This window comes from Denticeps clupeoides, chromosome 16 (genome assembly GCF_900700375.1).
Source record: "Denticeps clupeoides chromosome 16, fDenClu1.1, whole genome shotgun sequence".
NCBI lineage: Eukaryota > Metazoa > Chordata > Actinopteri > Clupeiformes > Denticipitidae > Denticeps > Denticeps clupeoides.
Window position 1 is genome coordinate 11,095,829 of NC_041722.1, and position 20,179 is coordinate 11,116,007.

The 20,179-nt window shown below is 43.0% G+C and overlaps 1 protein-coding gene and 1 long non-coding RNA gene across 3 annotated transcripts in view; one reads left to right on the top strand and one right to left on the bottom strand.

Moving 5' to 3' along the window:
- spon1a (spondin 1a) overlaps positions 1–1,571 on the top strand; it is a 68,384-nt gene extending 66,813 nt beyond the window's left edge. Inside the window, exons 15-16 of the mRNA XM_028955907.1 lie at positions 19–294; positions 422–1,571. Coding sequence (XP_028811740.1) covers positions 19–294; positions 422–585 — 440 coding nt within the window. The 3' untranslated portion in view covers positions 586–1,571. The remainder of the gene's footprint in view (positions 1–18; positions 295–421) is intronic.
- LOC114765649 (uncharacterized) overlaps positions 1–20,179 on the bottom strand; it is a 35,456-nt gene that overhangs the window by 3,050 nt on the left and 12,227 nt on the right. The window contains exon 4 of one of the 2 annotated variants that reach the window (XR_003742694.1): positions 14,139–14,537. The exons of the other annotated variant lie outside the window; for it this stretch is intronic. This is a non-coding gene — a long non-coding RNA (uncharacterized LOC114765649). Of the gene's footprint in view, positions 1–14,138; positions 14,538–20,179 lie in introns of those variants that run through there. 2 annotated transcript variants of the gene reach the window in all.

Genomic DNA, 20,179 nt, shown 5'->3' on the forward strand with positions numbered 1-20,179 from the left:
ATTGTTTTTTTTCTTCAGCAATGGATTGTGTCGTATCTGAGTGGACAGAATGGTCCGAATGTAATAAATCTTGTGGGAAGGGTCACATGCTCCGCACACGCATGGTGAAGATGGAGCCGCAGTTCGGCGGTAACCCCTGCCCCGAGACAGTACAGCGTAAGAAGTGCAAGCTCCGCAAGTGCAACAACAGCAAAAGCGGCTCGGCCAACAGCGATGAGAGGAGGCGCCGCAAGGAGGCCCGGGAGAAGAGGAGGAACAAGCAGGGCCGGGAGGTTACAGTGGAGGAGCATGCAGGTCAGTCCACTATCATTTCAGTTACTTTGTTCAGTTACCCCGTCCTTTGTTAAGGTATATTTCAGTGTGCCAATAATCATGCCAATTCATCCTTTGGTGAACCCCTGCGACCCGGATCTGTGTGCAGGGTGCAAGATGAAGCCGTGGTCAACTTGGACAGAATGCACCAAGCTTTGTGGTGGGGGGATACAAGAACGACTAATTACGGCCAAGAAGAGGTTCAAGAGCTCCCAGCTCAGCAGCTGTAAGGAGAGGAAGGAGATCCGGGCCTGCAACGTGCATCCCTGCTAAGGCCGTCAGCCAGGACTGGAGAGTTACTGGGGCAGGCCAGGCTGAAAGGAGATATTTGGAGGGGCCTACTGTCACTTCCTGATACAATGCACTCTTTTTAGGGCTGGTATGTTTTTGATTTGATGTAATGAGATCAGTGTAGTGGTAGTAACTTCACCTGCCCATAAGACAAAAGGTTTTTAGGACATAAGGACTGAAATGTTGAAGGCAATTTGTCATTTGACAGTCAGAAGATGTTCCTAAATTCCCAGCTTGGTAATGTATCATAATTAACAACTAAATGTTCAGATTCATAATATCTGAAATAATGCATATATTTAAAAAATGTTTTTTTTTTTTAGTACATTTATGTTCTGTTCAGTGTCACAATCATTCATCATTGGTCATCATTTGTCACAGATTTGCCCCACAATAAACATGCCACTTCCAAGTTTCACTCCATCAGACATCTTTACACGGTTCAGGGAGGGTCCCTCAGCTGTCATGGTCAGTCAGTATTGAGCAAATGTTTCTTGTTTTTAACATCTTTATTTCATTGATATTTCTGTTATTGATATTTCCCAAATAGACTGTAATCTTTACTGTTGTGGTATAATTGTACTCTTAAATGCAGAGCATAGACCTATAGCAGTCGAGTGAGAGGTAGTGTATGTTATATTCCTAAACAAAAAGCACAGGTAAGAGCCATTCCAGCATTTTATACTCCACAGAGCAACCATGTTGTTTTTAAAATAAACCAATTCTGACTTTTTTCCCAACAGTATTACTCTTAGATACGATTCAGTTTTAACAGGCCTTTTCTTTTCATTTAATTTCATGTCTTTCTTTATTTATTTTTTATAAAATTTATCTTATAATTCTTACCAAAGTCTTGTGTAGATGTTTTCTAGCTGTCGTTCTCGTTTTCTTCTCCCTCTAACACAATGATTAATATTTTGTAATATATCATCTTTACAATAAAAGTACATGTGGTAATTTTTCATGAATTTTGTCCACTCCTTTGTTTCACAAAAGTTGTACTGCACAAAAGTTGTACTGCTGGATTGTGCTTTGGGTGGCGATAACCTATTCCTGCATTTCCAGGAGTTGACCTCATTAAGCCCCATCAGGACGAGAGCCAAAACTCACTGGCACCGTGGCCAATTTTAACAGCACTGCTGCAGTGCCGAAGAACCATCGTCTGCCAAAATGTAGTGAATTTTTTTTTGCGCCTTTTTTTTTAACAACATGCAGATTTGTACTCAGGATGACTTTGATAATTGGCTAATGATCTAATTCAGATGCAGCAAAAAAGTAGCCGCTTGGCCGTTTGGAGGAATTATGCGTTTCTCATTTTCAACCACTAGGTGGTGGCAGCAAAGGGTCTTGCAAATTTTCACCAAATCAGCTGAAGCGTAGGTGCAGTTGTGCTGTGCATACTTTACCACTAAAGGGCAGCAGAGTTGTGTTTAATGCGTGGCCAAAGGAGGTGTATTTTAATGTCATCCAAACGTTTTGGCCCTTAATATTTGTGGAGAAGATTCCTTTTTTAGCATTTGCAGACCTGCCAAGCCTTCTTGGCACCACAGTGGACATGATATGATTTTTGATGCGTGCTTGCTCATTGGGTTTGGTTGTCATGGCAACTATTAAATTGTCCCCTGGCCCAGAAGTGTTTATAGGCATTACTCTTACTCTAGTTACTTACTCTTGGATCAGTGATAACTATGTGCGAGAAAAAGGGTGACTTGAGCTGATTTTATTATCATCCCTGTAGAAACATGATGATTCAAACCTGTAATATTCCAATCCTGATAGGATTTTCCTTTCATTCAAGTGATCATAATTACATTAAGCATATGTATGGTGGCATTAGTGGTTTGGCCGCATTTAATTACAAGCTTGACTAACAACAATGATCACTGAACAATGAAGTGGGCATTAAATAACCACACTTTTTACATTATTACTGTACAAAATTAAGTTTAGAAAAATAAATAAAATGTGTGTTTTGCCGTCTGGATTCACTGGTTCTTTTTCCAGAATGCATTATACCATAACAGAGAGAAAGATGGAACATGCTCCCTTCCTGCCCTCTATACTTTAAGACACAATTTAATACCACTTTTTCCCAGAAGGCTATCTTGGATTACCTTTGAAAAGTAAGAAATAATAATGTGCAAATTGTCCACTGTCTGCATAAATTAAGGCATTGTGTGCTGATCATGCTCTTTGAATTTTGGAATACATAGAGGTGAAGCTGATTTGATTGTGCATTCTGTCGCATGTGAAGTGGCTTAAATCAATTGGACTCCCTTTCAGATGAGGAACACAGGTGAATTATTCAAACCTCATGTTCCAATGTTATATGTATCTGTTTCCATGGCAACAACCAAGACCCTCACGCAGCACATTCCCACGAAATTTCCTGTGAATTGTCATGGTGACATGACATACACCTGAAATATCCACAGAAGACTCTTGACAGCGTCTTGGAGATGTGATGCCTCCGTGGACATTTTAACCACACCAAGATTTATTTCAATGAAAACGCCGTTCACACTGGCCTTTGTGCAGCTGTCTTTTATTCGAATCACTCTAGCTTCTCCACAAAAATTGAGTTAAAACACCTCCCAGCACACACACCTTGTTTAGAAGAACACATTGTGTGTCTTACATTCTTGAAAATTTAGAGAAAAACCACCACCAATAATTAATGAAATACTTAACATTAACTAACTTTTTCCTAATTGAATTGGTGTACTGATAAAAAAAAAATCGTAATTTAATCAAAACACAATAGAGTTCAATGTACCAAATGGGAATTTTGAATAGATCAAAGGTTCACCAGTGCAAGACGTTCTAAAACAGCTAAGTGTGGCATGAACCCCACTTTGTAATTAGCCTCCACACGATACGGACAACCTGAAGTGCTCGTCAGTAGGATTAGCTTGATTAATAACATGCATCCTCACTTAACAGTAGCCTGTTAAGATTCATGCCACACACACATACACCTTCAAAGCGGTATTAAAATAAACCCAGCAGGAGGCTGTTAATGTCAGCTCAACTTACAGAATGCATTGGTTCAATCAGTCAACCTCCAACAGTCCTGTTGAATGGCAATTACAATGGCACTCATTATAATATAAATGTATAATTGCACTGAATAAGAACCTGACCTTCGCTCCCTGGTGCACTGTGAAAACTCTATTCACCCATTGTATTTTCACCCACAGTATTCTTAAATATACAGCAGAAATGTGTCCTTTATCAAATTTCAGATCTGCATTCCACATTTGTTTGTATGCTAATCTGGACATAATAATGTTTCTAATTGGACCAAGAAAATTGAGATGTGTTGTAGTGATGAAGGTCAGTAGAATACTCTTGCCTACTCTACTTGCTCCAGCTATGGCCACAGCCTCTTTGCTCAGCCTCTGTTTGATTGGGACATACATCATTTCAGTAAGTGATAGAAAGCTTTTTCCATTTTCGGTCAGCGCAGGAAAGCAGTGTGACTGGCCTCTATCTCATCCGAACCATTAATGTCAAGCCAGAGTGAGAAGGAAATATAAGATTTCATAAACGAATTAGCGGTGGGACAAAGCCAGTTTAATGGCCAATAAACTCCAGGATGCTATAAAATTAATTTAGAGACTTGATTGGAGTAACAAGGCTGGATTGGCAGGACACTAGCAGTGGTGTGGGACATTGGGAAAGAAGTACTAGGACTTGGACTTATGGTGCGCTTACCTGGACTGCAGTGACACTTGGGCCAGTAAAGGAGAGCAGGAGCAACTGCGCTTGGTGGCATGCTAGGACTTCCCAGTTCAGTCCACGGAGGGAGGGATGGAAGCCGGAATGTGAGGAAGAGGGATAACCGTAGAGCTCATGTAATGGAAGCTCGCTGGCTGTAGAGCCGTTGGGAGGAAAGAATCAATACCGGGAGCAGGTGAAGCATAAGAGACTTGGACAATCGGAGAGTAGTGGGACGGGCCAGGGGTCAATGTCATCAGGAGCAGAACGAGAACAGGAAGGACAATCCAAAGAGAGATGTCGGGAAACAGGCAGTCGGTATCAGGTCATGGTCAATCAGGAAAAACGGCTTACAATAACGCGAAATTAATCAACAATGAGTTTGCGGATTCTTATCATGTTTGGGGCTCTTTTATACTCTCTGTTGACCTGGGTTAGATCTTCTTCCGGGTCAGGGGTTCTCAGTGGGGTTGTGCGCCCGGTCTGGTAGTGGAACAACAGCCGTGACAATTAGCCATAACATTAAAATTGGTTGAAGTGGATAACATTGGTTTTCTAGTTACAATGCCACTTTTCATGGGGTGGCATCAGTTGGAAGAGCATCAGCTTGAAGTGTTGTAAGTGACATGGATGTGCTGCGCTAGATACCTTGATCAGAGCATTTTCAAAACTGCAAATATTGTGGGGTGAAATGTCACACACTCACAAGTCAAGAAATTAAAGTCAAGTCCAGTGTTCCTCAACTCACAAGCCTGGAAGTCTGATTTTCCAGTCTAGATCTACAATGTAGAACGTTGTTATTCTTGGCATGCAGACATGGCTCTGACATGCGCTATACATGCGCAGTGGGGGCAGTGGTGGCCTAGCGCTTAAGGAAGCGGCCCCGTAATCAGAAGGTTGCCGGTTCGAATCCCAGTGCCAAGGTGCCACTGAGGTGCCACTGAGCAAAGCACCGTCCCCACACACTGCTCCGCGAGCATGGCTGCCTGTCGTGGCTGCCCACTGCTCACTCAGGGTGATGGGTTAAATGCAGAGGACAAATTTCACTGTGTGCACCATGTGCTGTGCTTCTGTGTATCACTTCACTGCTGTGACAATCACTTCACTTTCTTCTTCTTTCTTCTTATACCAAGTGAATTGAAAGAGAAGTGGTTGTCATTGTGAAGCACAGCAGACGGTGACACAACAAAATGTCCTCTCCCTTGGTGAGCAGCAAGCAGCCATGAAAGGCGCCCAAAAGAGAAGCGGGTTCATTTCTTTACCTGCTAGACATGTGAAGCAGGCAAAGCGTAGCTTGCATCACGGACAACGGGATATTCAAGCCATGGTCGAGACTGATACCAGCTGGCACTAAAACATCTGCATCTTTATAAATGCGCTCTTGGGATAATTAATCCAAATAGGCTGGGATGGGCTATCCATGTTTAAATCAGGCAGACCAGACTGTATTCTGTGTTGCAGGCAGAGGTTTGGGGTGTTTGACACGGGCACAGAGTTTTAGCATCTGACGAGGTTGCGCTATGCTCTATGTTGGGCTCAACCACATTTACATTTACATTTAAGGCATTTGCCAGACGCCCTTATCCAGAGCAACTTACAACGTGCTTTCATGTTACCATCGATGAAGGGATCAGTTCTGGTTCATTAGGACCCCTAACTATGAATACAATCTTTTTATTCACTCTTGTTGTAGATTCTGTACACAAGTTTGACAATAAGGAGTTTACAAGTTAATGTAAATATTCTTTAAAGAGGAAGGTCTTGAGCTGCCGTTTGAAAATACTCAGTGACTGAGCTCTTCTGACCTCGAGGGAAAGTTCATTCCACCACCGAGGGGCCAAGACGGAGAAGAGTCTAGATGAATGTCTTCCTTTTACCTTCAGAGATGGAGGGACCAGGCAAGCAGTACTGGAGGCTCGGAGTATACGAGGTGCAGTGCGAGGTGTAATAAGGGCTGTGATGTAGGATGGTGCTACTCCATGTTTGGCTTTGTAGGCCAGCATCAGTATTTTGAATCTGATGCGTGCAGCTACCACTGAGCGACCACGCAACTACCACGGAGCGACAGAAGTTGAAGATGTCTGCTTTTTAATAAGCCACCTATGCATAGCTTTGATAATGGTTGACAACACCATTATATGGTTTCCCAGCCCCCCGTGGTCATGCCTCTGTGCCCACCACAATAGAAAAAGTGGTGTGAACCAATGAACGACATTTTCTTTAACTTTGTGTGGGCAGGAGATGGCGGCTGGATGCCTTATGGAAAGAAAACAAGTCAGTGGAGTCAGTGTGATGCTTGGGGCAATTTTCTGCCAGAAAGCCTAGGGTCCTGACATTAATGTGGATGTTGCTTTGACATCCAGCACTTAGCCAGAGATTGTTGCAGACCATTGACACCCCTTCATGGTAATGGTATTCCCTGATGGCGCTGGCAAATTTCAGCAAGATAATGCACCCTATCACACTGCAAAAATAGCTCAGGAATGTTTTTTTGAACATGAAAGAGGTCAAGGTTACATTCCAAACTTCACAGATATCAAACCAACAAAGTGCAATCCTCCCTTTCAGGACATAAAAAAATCTGTTTGCTAACATACTGGTAAATGATACCACAAGAGCCAAACATGTTCCCCATTGAGTTAGACCTGTTTTGGTGATGGAGTGAGGAGAAGCCACATGCCATAACAATTAAAAATATATATTTTTGTTTGTGGAACATTGTAGGCCAATTTCCCATGTTGCCTCTCACTGTTGTCTGTACTTGTTCAATTTGAGGTCATATGGGTTTCCCCCCACAGTTCAGATCATGCACATCAGCTGAAACTGGCTCTGGTCTGTGTGTTCATCCTGCTGTGGAAAGTCTAAGATTATTTTTTCCTATGACATGTTTTAGGTTATATATCTATGTCTATAGCTATATCCATATCACATGGCATCTTTTAAAACGATGGCTCTCACAATCTCTCATGTAATACAAAGGATCTCAGGGCATCTTTACCTAAAGCTTAGACATATTGTTTTTGCAATGTATTTCTGTATTTAAAAACACAATAGAATCATCCTTCAGGTATTGTAGGTGAAGATGAGGCCCATGTCATTTCATGCCTCCCAGCTCATAATTGAATATTGTTCATCTTACATAGGGTTTACTAGACCGTAACCTTACAGTTTGGTTTGAGTGAATTTTAGACTGCCTCACTGCTATCTCAAAATCAATAAAACAGAGGTTCATTAGTGAAGGCTTCTTCTCATTATATCCAGACAAATAAATCCAGTAGGAAATGTGAGGTGCTGTTCATTATGTGCCTGGGGTAGCTTTTAGGAGTCTCAGCCTCCCCCGCACTTCCAGGGCCAGACACCCCGTCTTTGAGCCCAGCGGAAATAAGCATGCTGTGAAATGAGAATGCAGGATGCACTAATCACCCACAAATCCCGTCTTCCCAATCACACTGCAGTGGGGTGTGGCTGTGCACAGTTTTATACTAACACTCGACAGAAAACAACTGCATGGGAATTCAGATGAATTCAAAACAAATGTGCAGTTGGTGTTTTTTATGATGGCGGTGGAGATGGAGACAAAAGTGTGAGCGAAATTTAAGCGAGCATATGCGCTTGCCGGTATCATCTGCCTCCGTTGCTGGCGTTCAAGATGAAAAACCTGAAATGATGTGTTGGGGATGCCTGTGCCATCAACATTTCAAAACAAGCCCACATACATTTGTATTTTCGTTTTTGTCTTTTCATGCCATCACAGCTCACACCTTAGAACACTGACTTTCACATAGCGGCTGATCACTAGTCCTTGAACACAATGTGACATAATAGAGGATGGGATGTGGTTCTGTGTGTTTCTTCCTGTACAGTTATATAGTAGAACTGAAAAGAAATACAGCTTGACAGCCAATATAAATATATATTAGATATTTTTGACTGTCAATTTGTATTTCTTTTCAGTTCTGTATATTAGTTTTATTTTATATATATATAAATTTTATTTATATATATATGAGATCCTGCTGGTGTAAAATGTGGCATTAATTCTGTGTATGCTATCCAGACTTTGATCAGTAGTACAGGTGGGCTAATCATAGACAATGATTCTCTTGGTGGGAAAAAGTTCATGCCCCATGTTATGCATAAACTTTTGACAATGCAACAAGAAATGCTTTAAAAAAAGACCTTTAAAAAAGAACTGCAGACAACAAGTGCGGCTCAGCCCTGTTACAGCAGAACCTGAGACCCTAGAGCCCGGCTCTGTAGAGTTTCAGTACTCGTATATGTCCTGTCCCTTTGCTCCCCAACCACATACATCATTCTTCATGTTTGTTTGGCAATTTTACATCATCACATCCATCTTTTCAAGATTTCATAGATTTTGTCTACATAGACCTTATTTGCTGTAAGCAGCTGTGGTGTTAAATGTGTGCAGCTAAGCGGATTAGTGCACCCAGCCTCTTCGCGAGGGTGCCACAGCCAAGAGGGTGGAATCAGGGCTAGAAGTATACTGTCACTAAGCTGTATTTCAATGGTTGTGAATGTAGACTTTACAGTATAAACTGAGCAACAGTTGGATGTTTCATCCTACAACCTGTTGCGTCTGATAAGTACGGCACCACGTTAAACCCTTCGTTGAGTGGACAGGGTAACAATAGCCCAGTCAGGGTGAGACTCAGGGAAAGTGATGCTCTCTGCGGTAATGTAAACCACGCTTTGTCAACGTTGCTCCTGGTACTAAGCGAATTCACTCTGGATATTGTATAGCCCACATGAAAAAAGGCGATAGCCAAAACAGACATTAGAAAGCCAGCTTTTTGGAGGACCCACTCGTAGCTCTTTATGTTGCCATGACAACATTTTCCATTTTCTGTCTGCCCCTGCAGAGCTATCAGGAATTAGCAATCGTATTCCGCTTATAACATTTATACCAGTCACTTTTTTAGTGCATGGTCCATTAGTCATTGTGAAATATTAACGTAGTGAAATTAATGTAGCGGAACAGAAACAATGATCTTGTGTGGATGTTTTACTGAATAATTGAAAAATTGCAATATTATTCAAATTGATATACGTTGTATTAGATATGCAGCATTGGAGTGAACGTGGGATACAAAGAAGGACAGAGGAGGTGCAGATGTGTGTCTGAAGACGCAGAATTCATCAAATGTAATTGCAGCGCTTATATTCTTGAGATTGCCTATGTTGCGTGAGTGATCTCACACTCAAGCTTTTGCCTGTGGCTCACACCCATGGTGTGTGTTTCCGTGGCAACAGCTTCATCATGCCACAGTGGCATGTGTGCGAGTGTGTGTATGTGTGCTGAAATCCCACACAGGCGCAGAGGAGGCATTGATTCCCCACATGAGGAACAGAGCAGCGAGGTACGGTCACAGTGAGTCAGCTGACCAGAAGGTGGGAAGGAAAGCGCAGCTCTGACTTCCTTCAGGTGAGTCCCTTACGCAAAACAGGAAAACAAGAAGACCCGTGACCCCGCTCCCACTGGAGTCAAGAAAGCCAAGTGCAGAAGAAACTTCTTTACGTGTCTGTGATGAGGGTTTAAAAAACTGTAGCAGACATTTCATTATCCACTGCATTTGTATAGTCAAGATCATCAGAGCCAAGGCCAATATTATTTCTTTTCAAATCTATTCAATTCACAATCAATTCAAACCAAGGCTAACCCAAGAATTTTAACTGCTGAGATCTAGACAAGATGGAAATCATTCGTATACTTACGAAACAACAGAAAGTTCGGTAAGATGTTCCAGGTATGATTATTGGTAATATCGGAAGCACGTTTTGCATTTCATTTTTAGACCTCAAAGATTTTCTGACTTCAGCTGATCAACTCGATTATGAACCAGAAGACCCGGGTTCAAATCCCACTTACTACCATTGTGTCCCTGAGCAAGACACTTAACCCTAAGTTGCTCCAGGGGGGACTGTCCCTGTAACTACTTATTGTAAGTCGCTCTGGATAAGACCGTCTGATAAATGCCATAAATGTAAATGTAAACTGGAGAAATAAATGCCTTTGGAATTCACAAGGGCTGCTTGTACTCAGTGAGGGGCGTGGGGCGGGGCATGGTTCGTCTGCATGCAGCGTCCAGCTTCTCCTGTGGTGTGAGCATCTCACCAGCTTTGAAAGTGTTTCACATGGCAACTACTACTCTATATTTCATGTGACAGTAGTAAATATAAACCTGTGCTGATATTTTATTTTTTCATAATACATCATTGTCTGTATGTGTGTGTTTGAGACACCATAATTATCACTACATTACTTTTTCCACCCAGATATTCTATAGCTATTTTGGGTTTTCCTGAATCATTATCTCTGTTCTAACAGGCTAATAATTCTCCAATTACCTTTATAATAAAATATCTTGGAGAGGCCCTGCGGCATCTCTTTTCATGGAACTCATTTCTCTTTTCAGGTCTGTTAATGAAAAACTAACCATCCATATTCATGTTGCTTAATTATCCTTTATTATTTTCAGAACGTTAATCAGGCTAACGAATCACATTGATAATGATCAATACCTTTAACAAGCTGTTCTTTTCCGGACATCGGCTGGGGTTGAACAGAGGCTACAAATAACTCATGAACACTTTAGGTGAGCGGGAAGCCGTGAGTGTCATTAGTGTTAAATCATAATCAGGGCACTGGATGATGTGTGCCGAGCTCTGAACTCCATGTTGACTCGGTGTTGAGCCAGTGCACTGTTGGGATCAACTGTCTGTAGGGCATTTGCGTGAATTATTTAGAGCCAACGTCTGCCAGACTATCACCTGAGCAACAGTTCCCCATTAAGAACATCAGTAGCTTTCACCTAAAGCAAAGGAACCCATTAGGACAAATAGAAGGTCAAGAGGACTGGCAACTGGTTTTAACAGCCTTTATACTTACACAAAAAAATAGATGAATTAACAAGCAATAAAATAAATAAGCAGCTGTGGAACATCAGGTCTGTCACTCTGTTCTCTCTGCAGAGGCAGTTTGTCACTCTTGGTGGGTGCCTTTTCACTTCATTAACAGGTCACATGATGAAAGAATGGAAAAATGACTGCCCATCCCCTCAGCTTCTTTCTCCCCACAATGGGAGTGTAGCTGCCTCTACTTCTTTTAATTTTTAGCTGGCTTGAATAACAATAAAATAAAATTATATATATGTTTTCTGGTCATTCTGTTTAAATCTTGGAAAAAAAAGACGGCTTGGTTAAGTTTTCCCTGGCGAATCTACATTCCTTGTACTAGCGTAGCAAAGTACCATGAGACAAGCTTAACAACCTAATGTGATTTGAGTTTTGAGACCCTGAGCCTGAGATGTCCGTTGCCATAGTAACAACCATATAGGGAACATCCCTCGGCTTTGAAGACCATTCTCTACAGCATGACGACCTGCTGGTTAATCCCCTGTGGTTGCTCCTGATCTACAGGTAGCAGCCTCCTTGCTTATTTTGCCCTTACTTAGCCCAAACGCTCAGAAAGGCCCTGCATTCTCTTATTTGATTGGTCAGTTACAGCCAGCGTGGCCTTGTTCTTTGCTCTATTATAACTGTCAGCTGACGATTTCAGAAAGAAAATTAATACTTTGGAGCTTTTCATGATCAGATTATGATTACTGCTGTCCCTAACAGGCATACACACACTATAATGTTTCACAGATGTGTGCAGACACACACACACATGCACACACTTGTCTTTTCCCATATGGCCACTTAAAGTGCTTCTCGGTGTAACAGAGTGAGCGGAAATGCTACGTGGCTTCGTCAGACCGACAGGGAGAGACTCTGTGGTCTGGAATCGGCTCACTTGCTTACTTATCGCGCCGTAAATGATCAGCCACAGCTGCACCCTGCCACCATAAATTCCATTAGCACCTCCAGCAAAAAGCCCCGTCTGAATGCTTCTTCAGAAACAAGGACTGAGCCACAATTTCCTTTCCTCTCGCTGCGTAGCCATGTTGTTGCATGTGCCATGGCTGTCCTAGCACATCATTTAAATAAGTAATGTGCCTTTAATGAATAATTCATTTGTCAGTATGAATAAACATGGATCTTTATGTTGTCCATGCCTTTAGCTTTAGGCCTTCTGCCTTGGGTTTCTTTGTGTTTCCTATATTGATGTTATCGCTGCACAGTAACAGCTGCGTAACATAGCAACAGGAAGCTTTAGAATCACACAAAAAGCCAGGGTACCCGTTGAGTTAAAGTCTATCAACATACATGCTTATAATAGTCAGCGGTCAAGACCTTTACAGGCAAATGATTGGTTTGCAGACAGTTTTATTTTCCATTGGAATAAAGCCTTTTACTGGATTTGTCAGCTCATGACAGGAACAGCATGTTTTATTTTTCTACGCGACATTTTTGCTCAGTAAGCAAACCCTGCCTCAATTCACAAAGCACATTAAATTGATAAAACGTGGCCAAAAACATAAGTAGTCTGTTACATAAGTAATGTTCATTTCCGTGATTTTGGAGATGCTGAAAGGACTTACGTGAAGAGTAATGTATGGCAGCCTCATACAACTAAAGACTGTGACTGGGATCTTGCAGGGTCACTAACTACAAGACTAAGAACTGATTATCTGTTGGGACTATTTCATGCCCCATCATGCTCCTGATGCGACAGAGAACAAGAGATGGACGAACCGAACTGTGGACAGACACAATCGAGGACTTGATGATCACCGCAAACACTTCACACCAAGAGAGTACGACCCTCCACTTGTGTCATTTTGACCACGTTGGTCACTTGACCTTTAAACATTTGGAGAAACCTTTGAAAAAAATATTTCTATGGATTTTTGTTAGCCCCATTCTGCCCCTCACTACCTGACCTCCCCATTATGCTGGATTCTGCACCATGCATGACCTACACAAGAGCTTCTATATTGCCTTCAGAGGCCTTGACTCCTTCTTTTTCTTGTTTCCTGTGTTACTTAATGCAGTGTTCAGCCCTGTCTGCCGTCTGTGTAATCTGGTAACTATAGTTCTAAGCAATGTAAAAACAATGAAGACCATGTGGTGTGGGAGAAGAGAATAGAGTGTGTAGAAAAACTCTTTCTCCCTCCACACAAAAGCACTGTATTCAACCACTCCAACTTGATGTTACCTGGCAGAAAGAGGCATGGCACAATAGAGGTTAAAAATGAACAGTTTCTAATTTATTAACACCGGTAAATAATTATTGTAGTTACATGTGAATATTGAATGTAAAAAGGTACCAAGGTTACAGAGAAAATAAAAATGAGAAGAAAGAGTAAAGAGGGAGAAGAGAAAAGGAGGGGGAGAGAAAGACTCAGAAGCCTCCGGCTTCCGATGGAAAACCCCCTGAGAAAGAAAGCTCAGAGTCCCTTTTTCCACATGTGAGCAGACCTTTATACCCCTGGCCTACAGGAAGTTGTCACTGGCCAACAGGAGTTGTCACTGGCCTACAGGAAGTTGTCACTGACCAATTAGAACCTGTTGTTTCTGATGTCACGCCCCCGGTGCCTCCCATTTGGGGAAGACAAAGAGGGTGGGCGGTCCTGACGGCTGATACTTCACACGTTGCCGTCAGACAAAAGGCATGTAAAACAGGGGTGCCGAATCTTCACCCACAACCGTCGACGACAAAGGCATGTAAAACAGGGGTGCCGAATCTTCACCCACAACCGTCGACACAGGAATGTCACACCTCCCCCTGCAGACATCTGTTATGCAAGGCAAAAGCAGGCTCCCGTGATGTCCATTCTTACAGAAAAAACACAAAGAGAATCAGCATTCACACAACACAGCAATGCATACCCAGGGCTGCTGTCTGATCTTTCTGAATATAGTGCTGATTGGGGACTGCTCCTCTATTGACTTGTCAACTCTGCAAATCCACAGATAAAGACGCTGCTCTCTCTTCATTCAATTGGGGTCCCAGTCCCAGATTATGGGCTTTCACGCCCGCCAGCCCACACTCGCACTGTAGCCGTTCTCGTACAGACAGCGAGATGCCGTGAGTCACCTGCATGTTGGGAGATATGTGTGGGCCACCTTTGAGCAGATACAGAAATACCCACCTTCTGCTTTGCCTGATTCTATGGAGAGACGCACCATATGGCGTTCATTTGCTGGCAACAGCACAAGCCAAACCATGCGACTTTAAAAGGGAAACAAGAATTCATCTCTTTGCCATTTAGCCATGAAGCTCCTCTCGACCTTTTCTTGATCTTCGTCATCTTTCCACAGGGTTGAAAAGAAAAAGAAAATGAAAACAATATAAGAAGATAAAGAAATCATGTTTTAAAGACACAGTTTTCTTGAGGGTATTAGGCATCATTTGAGTTGTGAAGCTAAGGACATACCCGAGCTTCGTGTTGCTACGAAACAGCAACTCAATGCAGCTCAGCAGACAGCACAGCTGCAGACGCAGATCTTTCCCCAGGGGAGCACACATGACTGTTAACAGGTGCCGTGACCCGCCTCCCTCCTGAAGTAACAGCTTTCGCGCCGCTCTGACAGTTCTCATTCCGCCAGTTTCCCACCGGAACCCAGGAGGGAGCGCGACAATCTGGCACCGAATCGTAGCGGCACGACTGTATACTGAGGATGGAGAATATGGAGGATGGCCCATGTGCCTCAATGAGTGAATGTGCTGGAAGTAGGGTGGGGTTAGTTTTTCGCTCTCATTATAGCCACATGATTTACATGAACATAGCTTGGCATTCGGAGATTTGGACATGGACATTTAAATGATTTCTTTATTTCTTTGTTCCTTTGAGATTGATACACTGTCATCAGAAAAGGGACCGAAATTCAACATTCATGTGTGATATGTCCATGTAAACTTCTGACCACAGCTGTAGTTTTGTTACCCGCTAAAAGAATCTGAAATGTTTTGTATTATGTTAAAAAAGTGTGGGTGGTAGTAGCCTTGTAGGTAATGAACCGCCTATAAACCAGAAGACCCAGGTTCAAACTCCACTTACTACCATTGTGTCCCTGAACAAGACACTTAACCCTAAGTGTCTCCAGGGGGACTGTCCCTGTAACTATTGATTGTAAGTCGCTCTGGATAAGGGTGTCTCCTAAATGCAGTACATGTACAAAAAAGAAGTGGTAAAGTCAACATGGAAAATCTAGCCTTTTGCCTAATCTCTGATTCTAAACTGATTAAAGCCTGATTGGATATAACAGAGTGCCTCACATTTTCTTTCACTTTGGTAGCCTTTGAGAAAAAAATAGTCTGGATCAATTTTTGCCATGTCCATCTATAGCTGTATTAAATCTGAGGCAATTAACAGAGTCTTAGAATGTCAGACTGTGCTCATTGTTCTACATCCTGCTGGAGCATGTTGTCTTGTGGTTAATTTTAGTTTCATTCGCACTTGCTTTTCTCACTCAGCAATGGGAGGAACTAGTGTGAAAGCTCCCAATATGAATGTTCAACTGAACCTTTTCATCTCTTAGTGTTTTTAAAAAATAATGATGATAATAAAATAAACCAGAATGACAAGATCACACTTCTGTCAATATGGCTCAAGCTGTGATGGTTCACAGAGGAATCGAGGCTGTGTTCTGTTCTCCAGTGTAAATACACATTTCTCCCTGTTCCGTCTCCCATCTCACAGTGCACTATCACCAGTACCGACATAACTTCTCCATACGTTACCTAGGTAACATAAAAGCACCTCCCTGTTGAAGCTATAGTGTGGACATTTTACACCAGTCACCTAAAATAATGAATACCAGTATTAAAATGCGAACAATGAACATTAATACCTCACTAATTACAATCTCATATAAACACGACTAATTGTGTTTGCAGATAAGTAAATTTGCTTATCAAGCTTACACAAGCTTGTGGATAGCAAACCAGGAACACACACAATTTAGAGCACACATGCTTTTTTATCATGGTCAGATTTTCTTTAGAACTGTTATAGATGACCTGGAGAAAACTCTCATGCGGATGAAATGCTATTTGAATTAGACTATTGATTCTATCAGCAGAAAGAAATCAAGGGTTTTTTCAAGCATTAAAATACATGATATGTTGGGAAGTGACCTTAAATTACATGACATTATCAGTACACTGGTGTGCAGTATTATAATGTTTATTTTGACCTCATTAAACTGTATTTATAGCAGAAAAATAAAGAGAGTTACAGTTATACACATATCATGATTGCATCATAGTGAGCTGTCCTTCTTCGTCAAATCGTTTACAACATATGTACTGTATTATGGGCTTCTTAGTCTCTTTAACATTAACCAGTGGTTGGCGTAATCGGAAGGTGCCACTGCGGTGCCACTCACATTGCTCCCTGGGCACCTTTCATGGCTGCCCACTGCTCACCAAGGGTTTCGATGTGTGAACCATGTGTGTGCTGCAGTTCTTCACAATGACAATCGCTTCACAGTATACAGTTCAGGCCAAACGTTTGGACACTACATAACTCCACATGTGTTCATTCTTTATTTTCATGACCATTTACATTGGTAGATTCTCACTGAAGGCATTAAAATTATGAATGAACACATGTGGAGTTATGTAGTTTCATGTTTGCCCTGTGTAATGTTTCCTGATCGTGTTCACCTGTGTCTGATCGTATAAAGCTGCCCTGTTTGTGTCTGTTCACAGTCAGGTTATTGTTACATGTTTACTGTGACTAGATGTCTCCCCTGTCCTGTTCATCACATATTAAACCCCTGTTTCGTGACGTAGTGTGAATGCGTCCATCTTCCTCATCATGTCTTGTCATCGTTCCAGATCACCTGCCCCGCCATGCCGAACAGCCGTGACACCGGGGAGCAGTCTGTGGGGACGGTGGCACCTCAGTGGCATGACGGTGCTCTGTTCAGTGGCACAGGGGATTTGAACCGGCAACCTTCTGATTACATCAGCCCTAGACAGGACCCAACTCCACACTTACTGTGCATAAGACTTGTAGTGAGTCCATCAATCTCTCGCTTTTTTTCTGTGTTAGAATCAATAGCATAGACGAATATGTCTGACCTGGTTACAGAATGAGTAAATTGGAACACATATTGTATTATTGGAACACATATTATAAGAGCCATGACCAGGAGGCTCAAATGATCACCGACTTATACAACATGTACTGATTTGGCAGCCAGGTTCTGGCAGGAATCAAAAGGTTGCTGTTAAATGTGTCTGGAGTCTTCTTGGTCCTCACACCATGAAACGTGTGTCAGTGACAATGTGGGCAGCCACGCTAACAGGAGGCAGCTGCTGACATGACAGGCGCCGCTCTCGCAGCTATTCTTTCACAAATCACGCTCCTCTTCTTCGACTGTGAGACTTTTAGTCACTTGCTCACTCATTAGCCATAACTTCCTAATCCATGTCAAAGTTTCGGGGGCCCAACCGAAGGCAGGGACTCACACAGGGGCAGTGGAGGCCTAGCTGTTAAGGAAGCAGCCCCGTAATCAGAAGGTTGCCGGTTCGAATCCCGATGCGCCAATGTGCCACTGAGCAAAGCACCGTCCCCACACACTGCTCCCCAGGCGCCTGTCATGGCTGCCCACTGCTCACTCAGGGTGATGGGCTAAATGCAGAGGACAAATTTCACTGTGTGCACCATGTGCTGTGCTGCTGTGTATCACAAGTGACAATCACTTCACTTCTCTTTTTTTAAAGTGGGAATGTCCGTATTATTTTAAACCCCTCACTCTGTCTCCAAACTGTGACTATCACGTAAAAAAAAAGGTGCTCAGAGGTGAAGGTGCTTACTCCTTGCTCATTCTCTGCTTCATTCTTTCCCTCTCTATCTCATTCTCTTTTTCTCTCATTTGAGTCTTTCTGAAATATTGGTACCTTTTCACACATGAATCTGGCCTAGCGGGTAAGGAAGCGGCCCTGTAATCAGAAGCTCGTGGGTTCGAAGACCGGTCCACTGAGCACCATTCCCACACACAGGCAAGTTCCCTCCGGTGTAATATGCGAACGAGAGCCGGCGTGAGCCGCAACACCACATGGATGTTGTCATTCGCATTTTAGGTTGAATTGGGGTAGGAACAGTGGAGAGGTGAGGAGATGATCAGGATCAATCGTACGATTTGAGGTGAAGAAGGAGCTGAGTCGAGTTGACGGATCAATGACTGAGTGGCTGGCAGTGGCCATCTTGCCAGTTTATAGGAGTCACGTTACCTCATCTCCGTGTTGCTCCTGGTCACATGGATGGAATCATGTGACAGTAACCATGTGTTGTGCTGCAGTGTATCACAATGACAATCACTTCATGTCCACTTCACGTTCATCTATCTTTGTCAATAAACTGTCCATTCCTGTAACTTCTATGTCATGCCTGTGTTTGTCTAGGTAACATTAGAACATTATATAAAATGTATTTCTAACAGTTAACAAAAACCAAATAACCAGGTAAATGCAAGAGTTGGATACTGTTGTCGTGTCAACAAGCAGGTTTCTTACCCCTGCAAACTCTACACACAAAGCCAGGACCTGGATTTGTCTTGGTGGTGTTTATATCTGAAGAATGAAATGAAATAGTGCCTCTTCTTCACTACAGGGAATATACTTACAAAACAGATTTTTTTCACTGACTGGTCCAGGTTTCAAAGAAATGGGTACAATGCACGAGTTCTGTCGTCTCTGCTGTACTAATACTATAGACCATGAACATGGTATTGTTTACTCAAGTGACAGAGAGGGTATGCTTGCTTAACCAGTAAAGTATATGAACATTGCTTCACATTACATGCTTCAAATACGGATCGAGGCATGTGGGCCGATGAAGATCTATAAGACATATTGTGGGCTTAGAAAAAAATCAATCTTCCCACAAGTGCTCTTCATACAGCCACCAAGATCTTCTGATCTCCCAGTTCATGTGACAAAGGGGCAAAATAAATAAAGTATTTTTTTTTCATCAAGCATGATATATATTCAATTTACCCAGAAGCCATCATGTTCAGAAGCACCTTTTAATTATTGGCGTGTTGCTTTTTGGACTTCATTATTCAAAGAGTTAATCCAGCCTTGATCCTGAATCTCGGTGCTGGTGTAAAGAAGCTTATGTTCTATTGTATGGCCTCCTTTCATAGTTAATGCATCTTGGGTTGAGATGACTATATTTTATGGCTTTGGCAGTGTATTAAAAATAAGGTTTCAGAAATCTTCTGATGTGATTTAAATATGATTTTATTTAGATCCCCCATCAAAGTGCTGTAATGCTGTCACGACTACGGACTTACGGGGGAAGGAAGCGCAGAGGTCTGACATACTGGGAAGGGGTTTTATTATACAATAAACAAAGAAATACAAATAAACAATGGCGAGATGGCCAAAAACAGTTTAACATAAATCAAGAACTGAAACAAACCCGTAGGCGTGTGGCGATTGCCAGAACTCAAAACACATAAAACTAAACAAGGTCAAGTTCGTGCATAGAGTTCACGAAAATGCCAGCGACCCCGAACGGGCGGAAACTTCCGGCATTTATGGGGCGTCAGGATTGGGTTCCGGTGTGGAGCCCAGCTGCAGGCAATCCTGACAGAGCCCCCCCCTCCAAGGGCTACGTCCTCGGAGCCCCAACAGTACCATCAGTGGAGGCGGCGGGGCGGATGGCGGCAACCACAGGGCTCCTGCCCTGCTGTATCCTCCCCTTGGAGGACCCGGTCCCTCGGGCTGGCTCCCCGGCGTGGTCAGGCGTGGCGGCCCCGGTCCCTCGGGCTGGCTCCCCGGCGTGGTCAGGCGTGGCGGCCCCGGTCCCTCGGGCTGGCTCCCCGGCGTGGTCAGGCGTGGCGGCCCCGGACCCTCGGCCTGGCTCCCCGGCGTGGTCCCGCTTGGCGGCCCCGGACCCTCGGCCTGGCTCCCCGGCGTGGTCCCGCTTGGCGG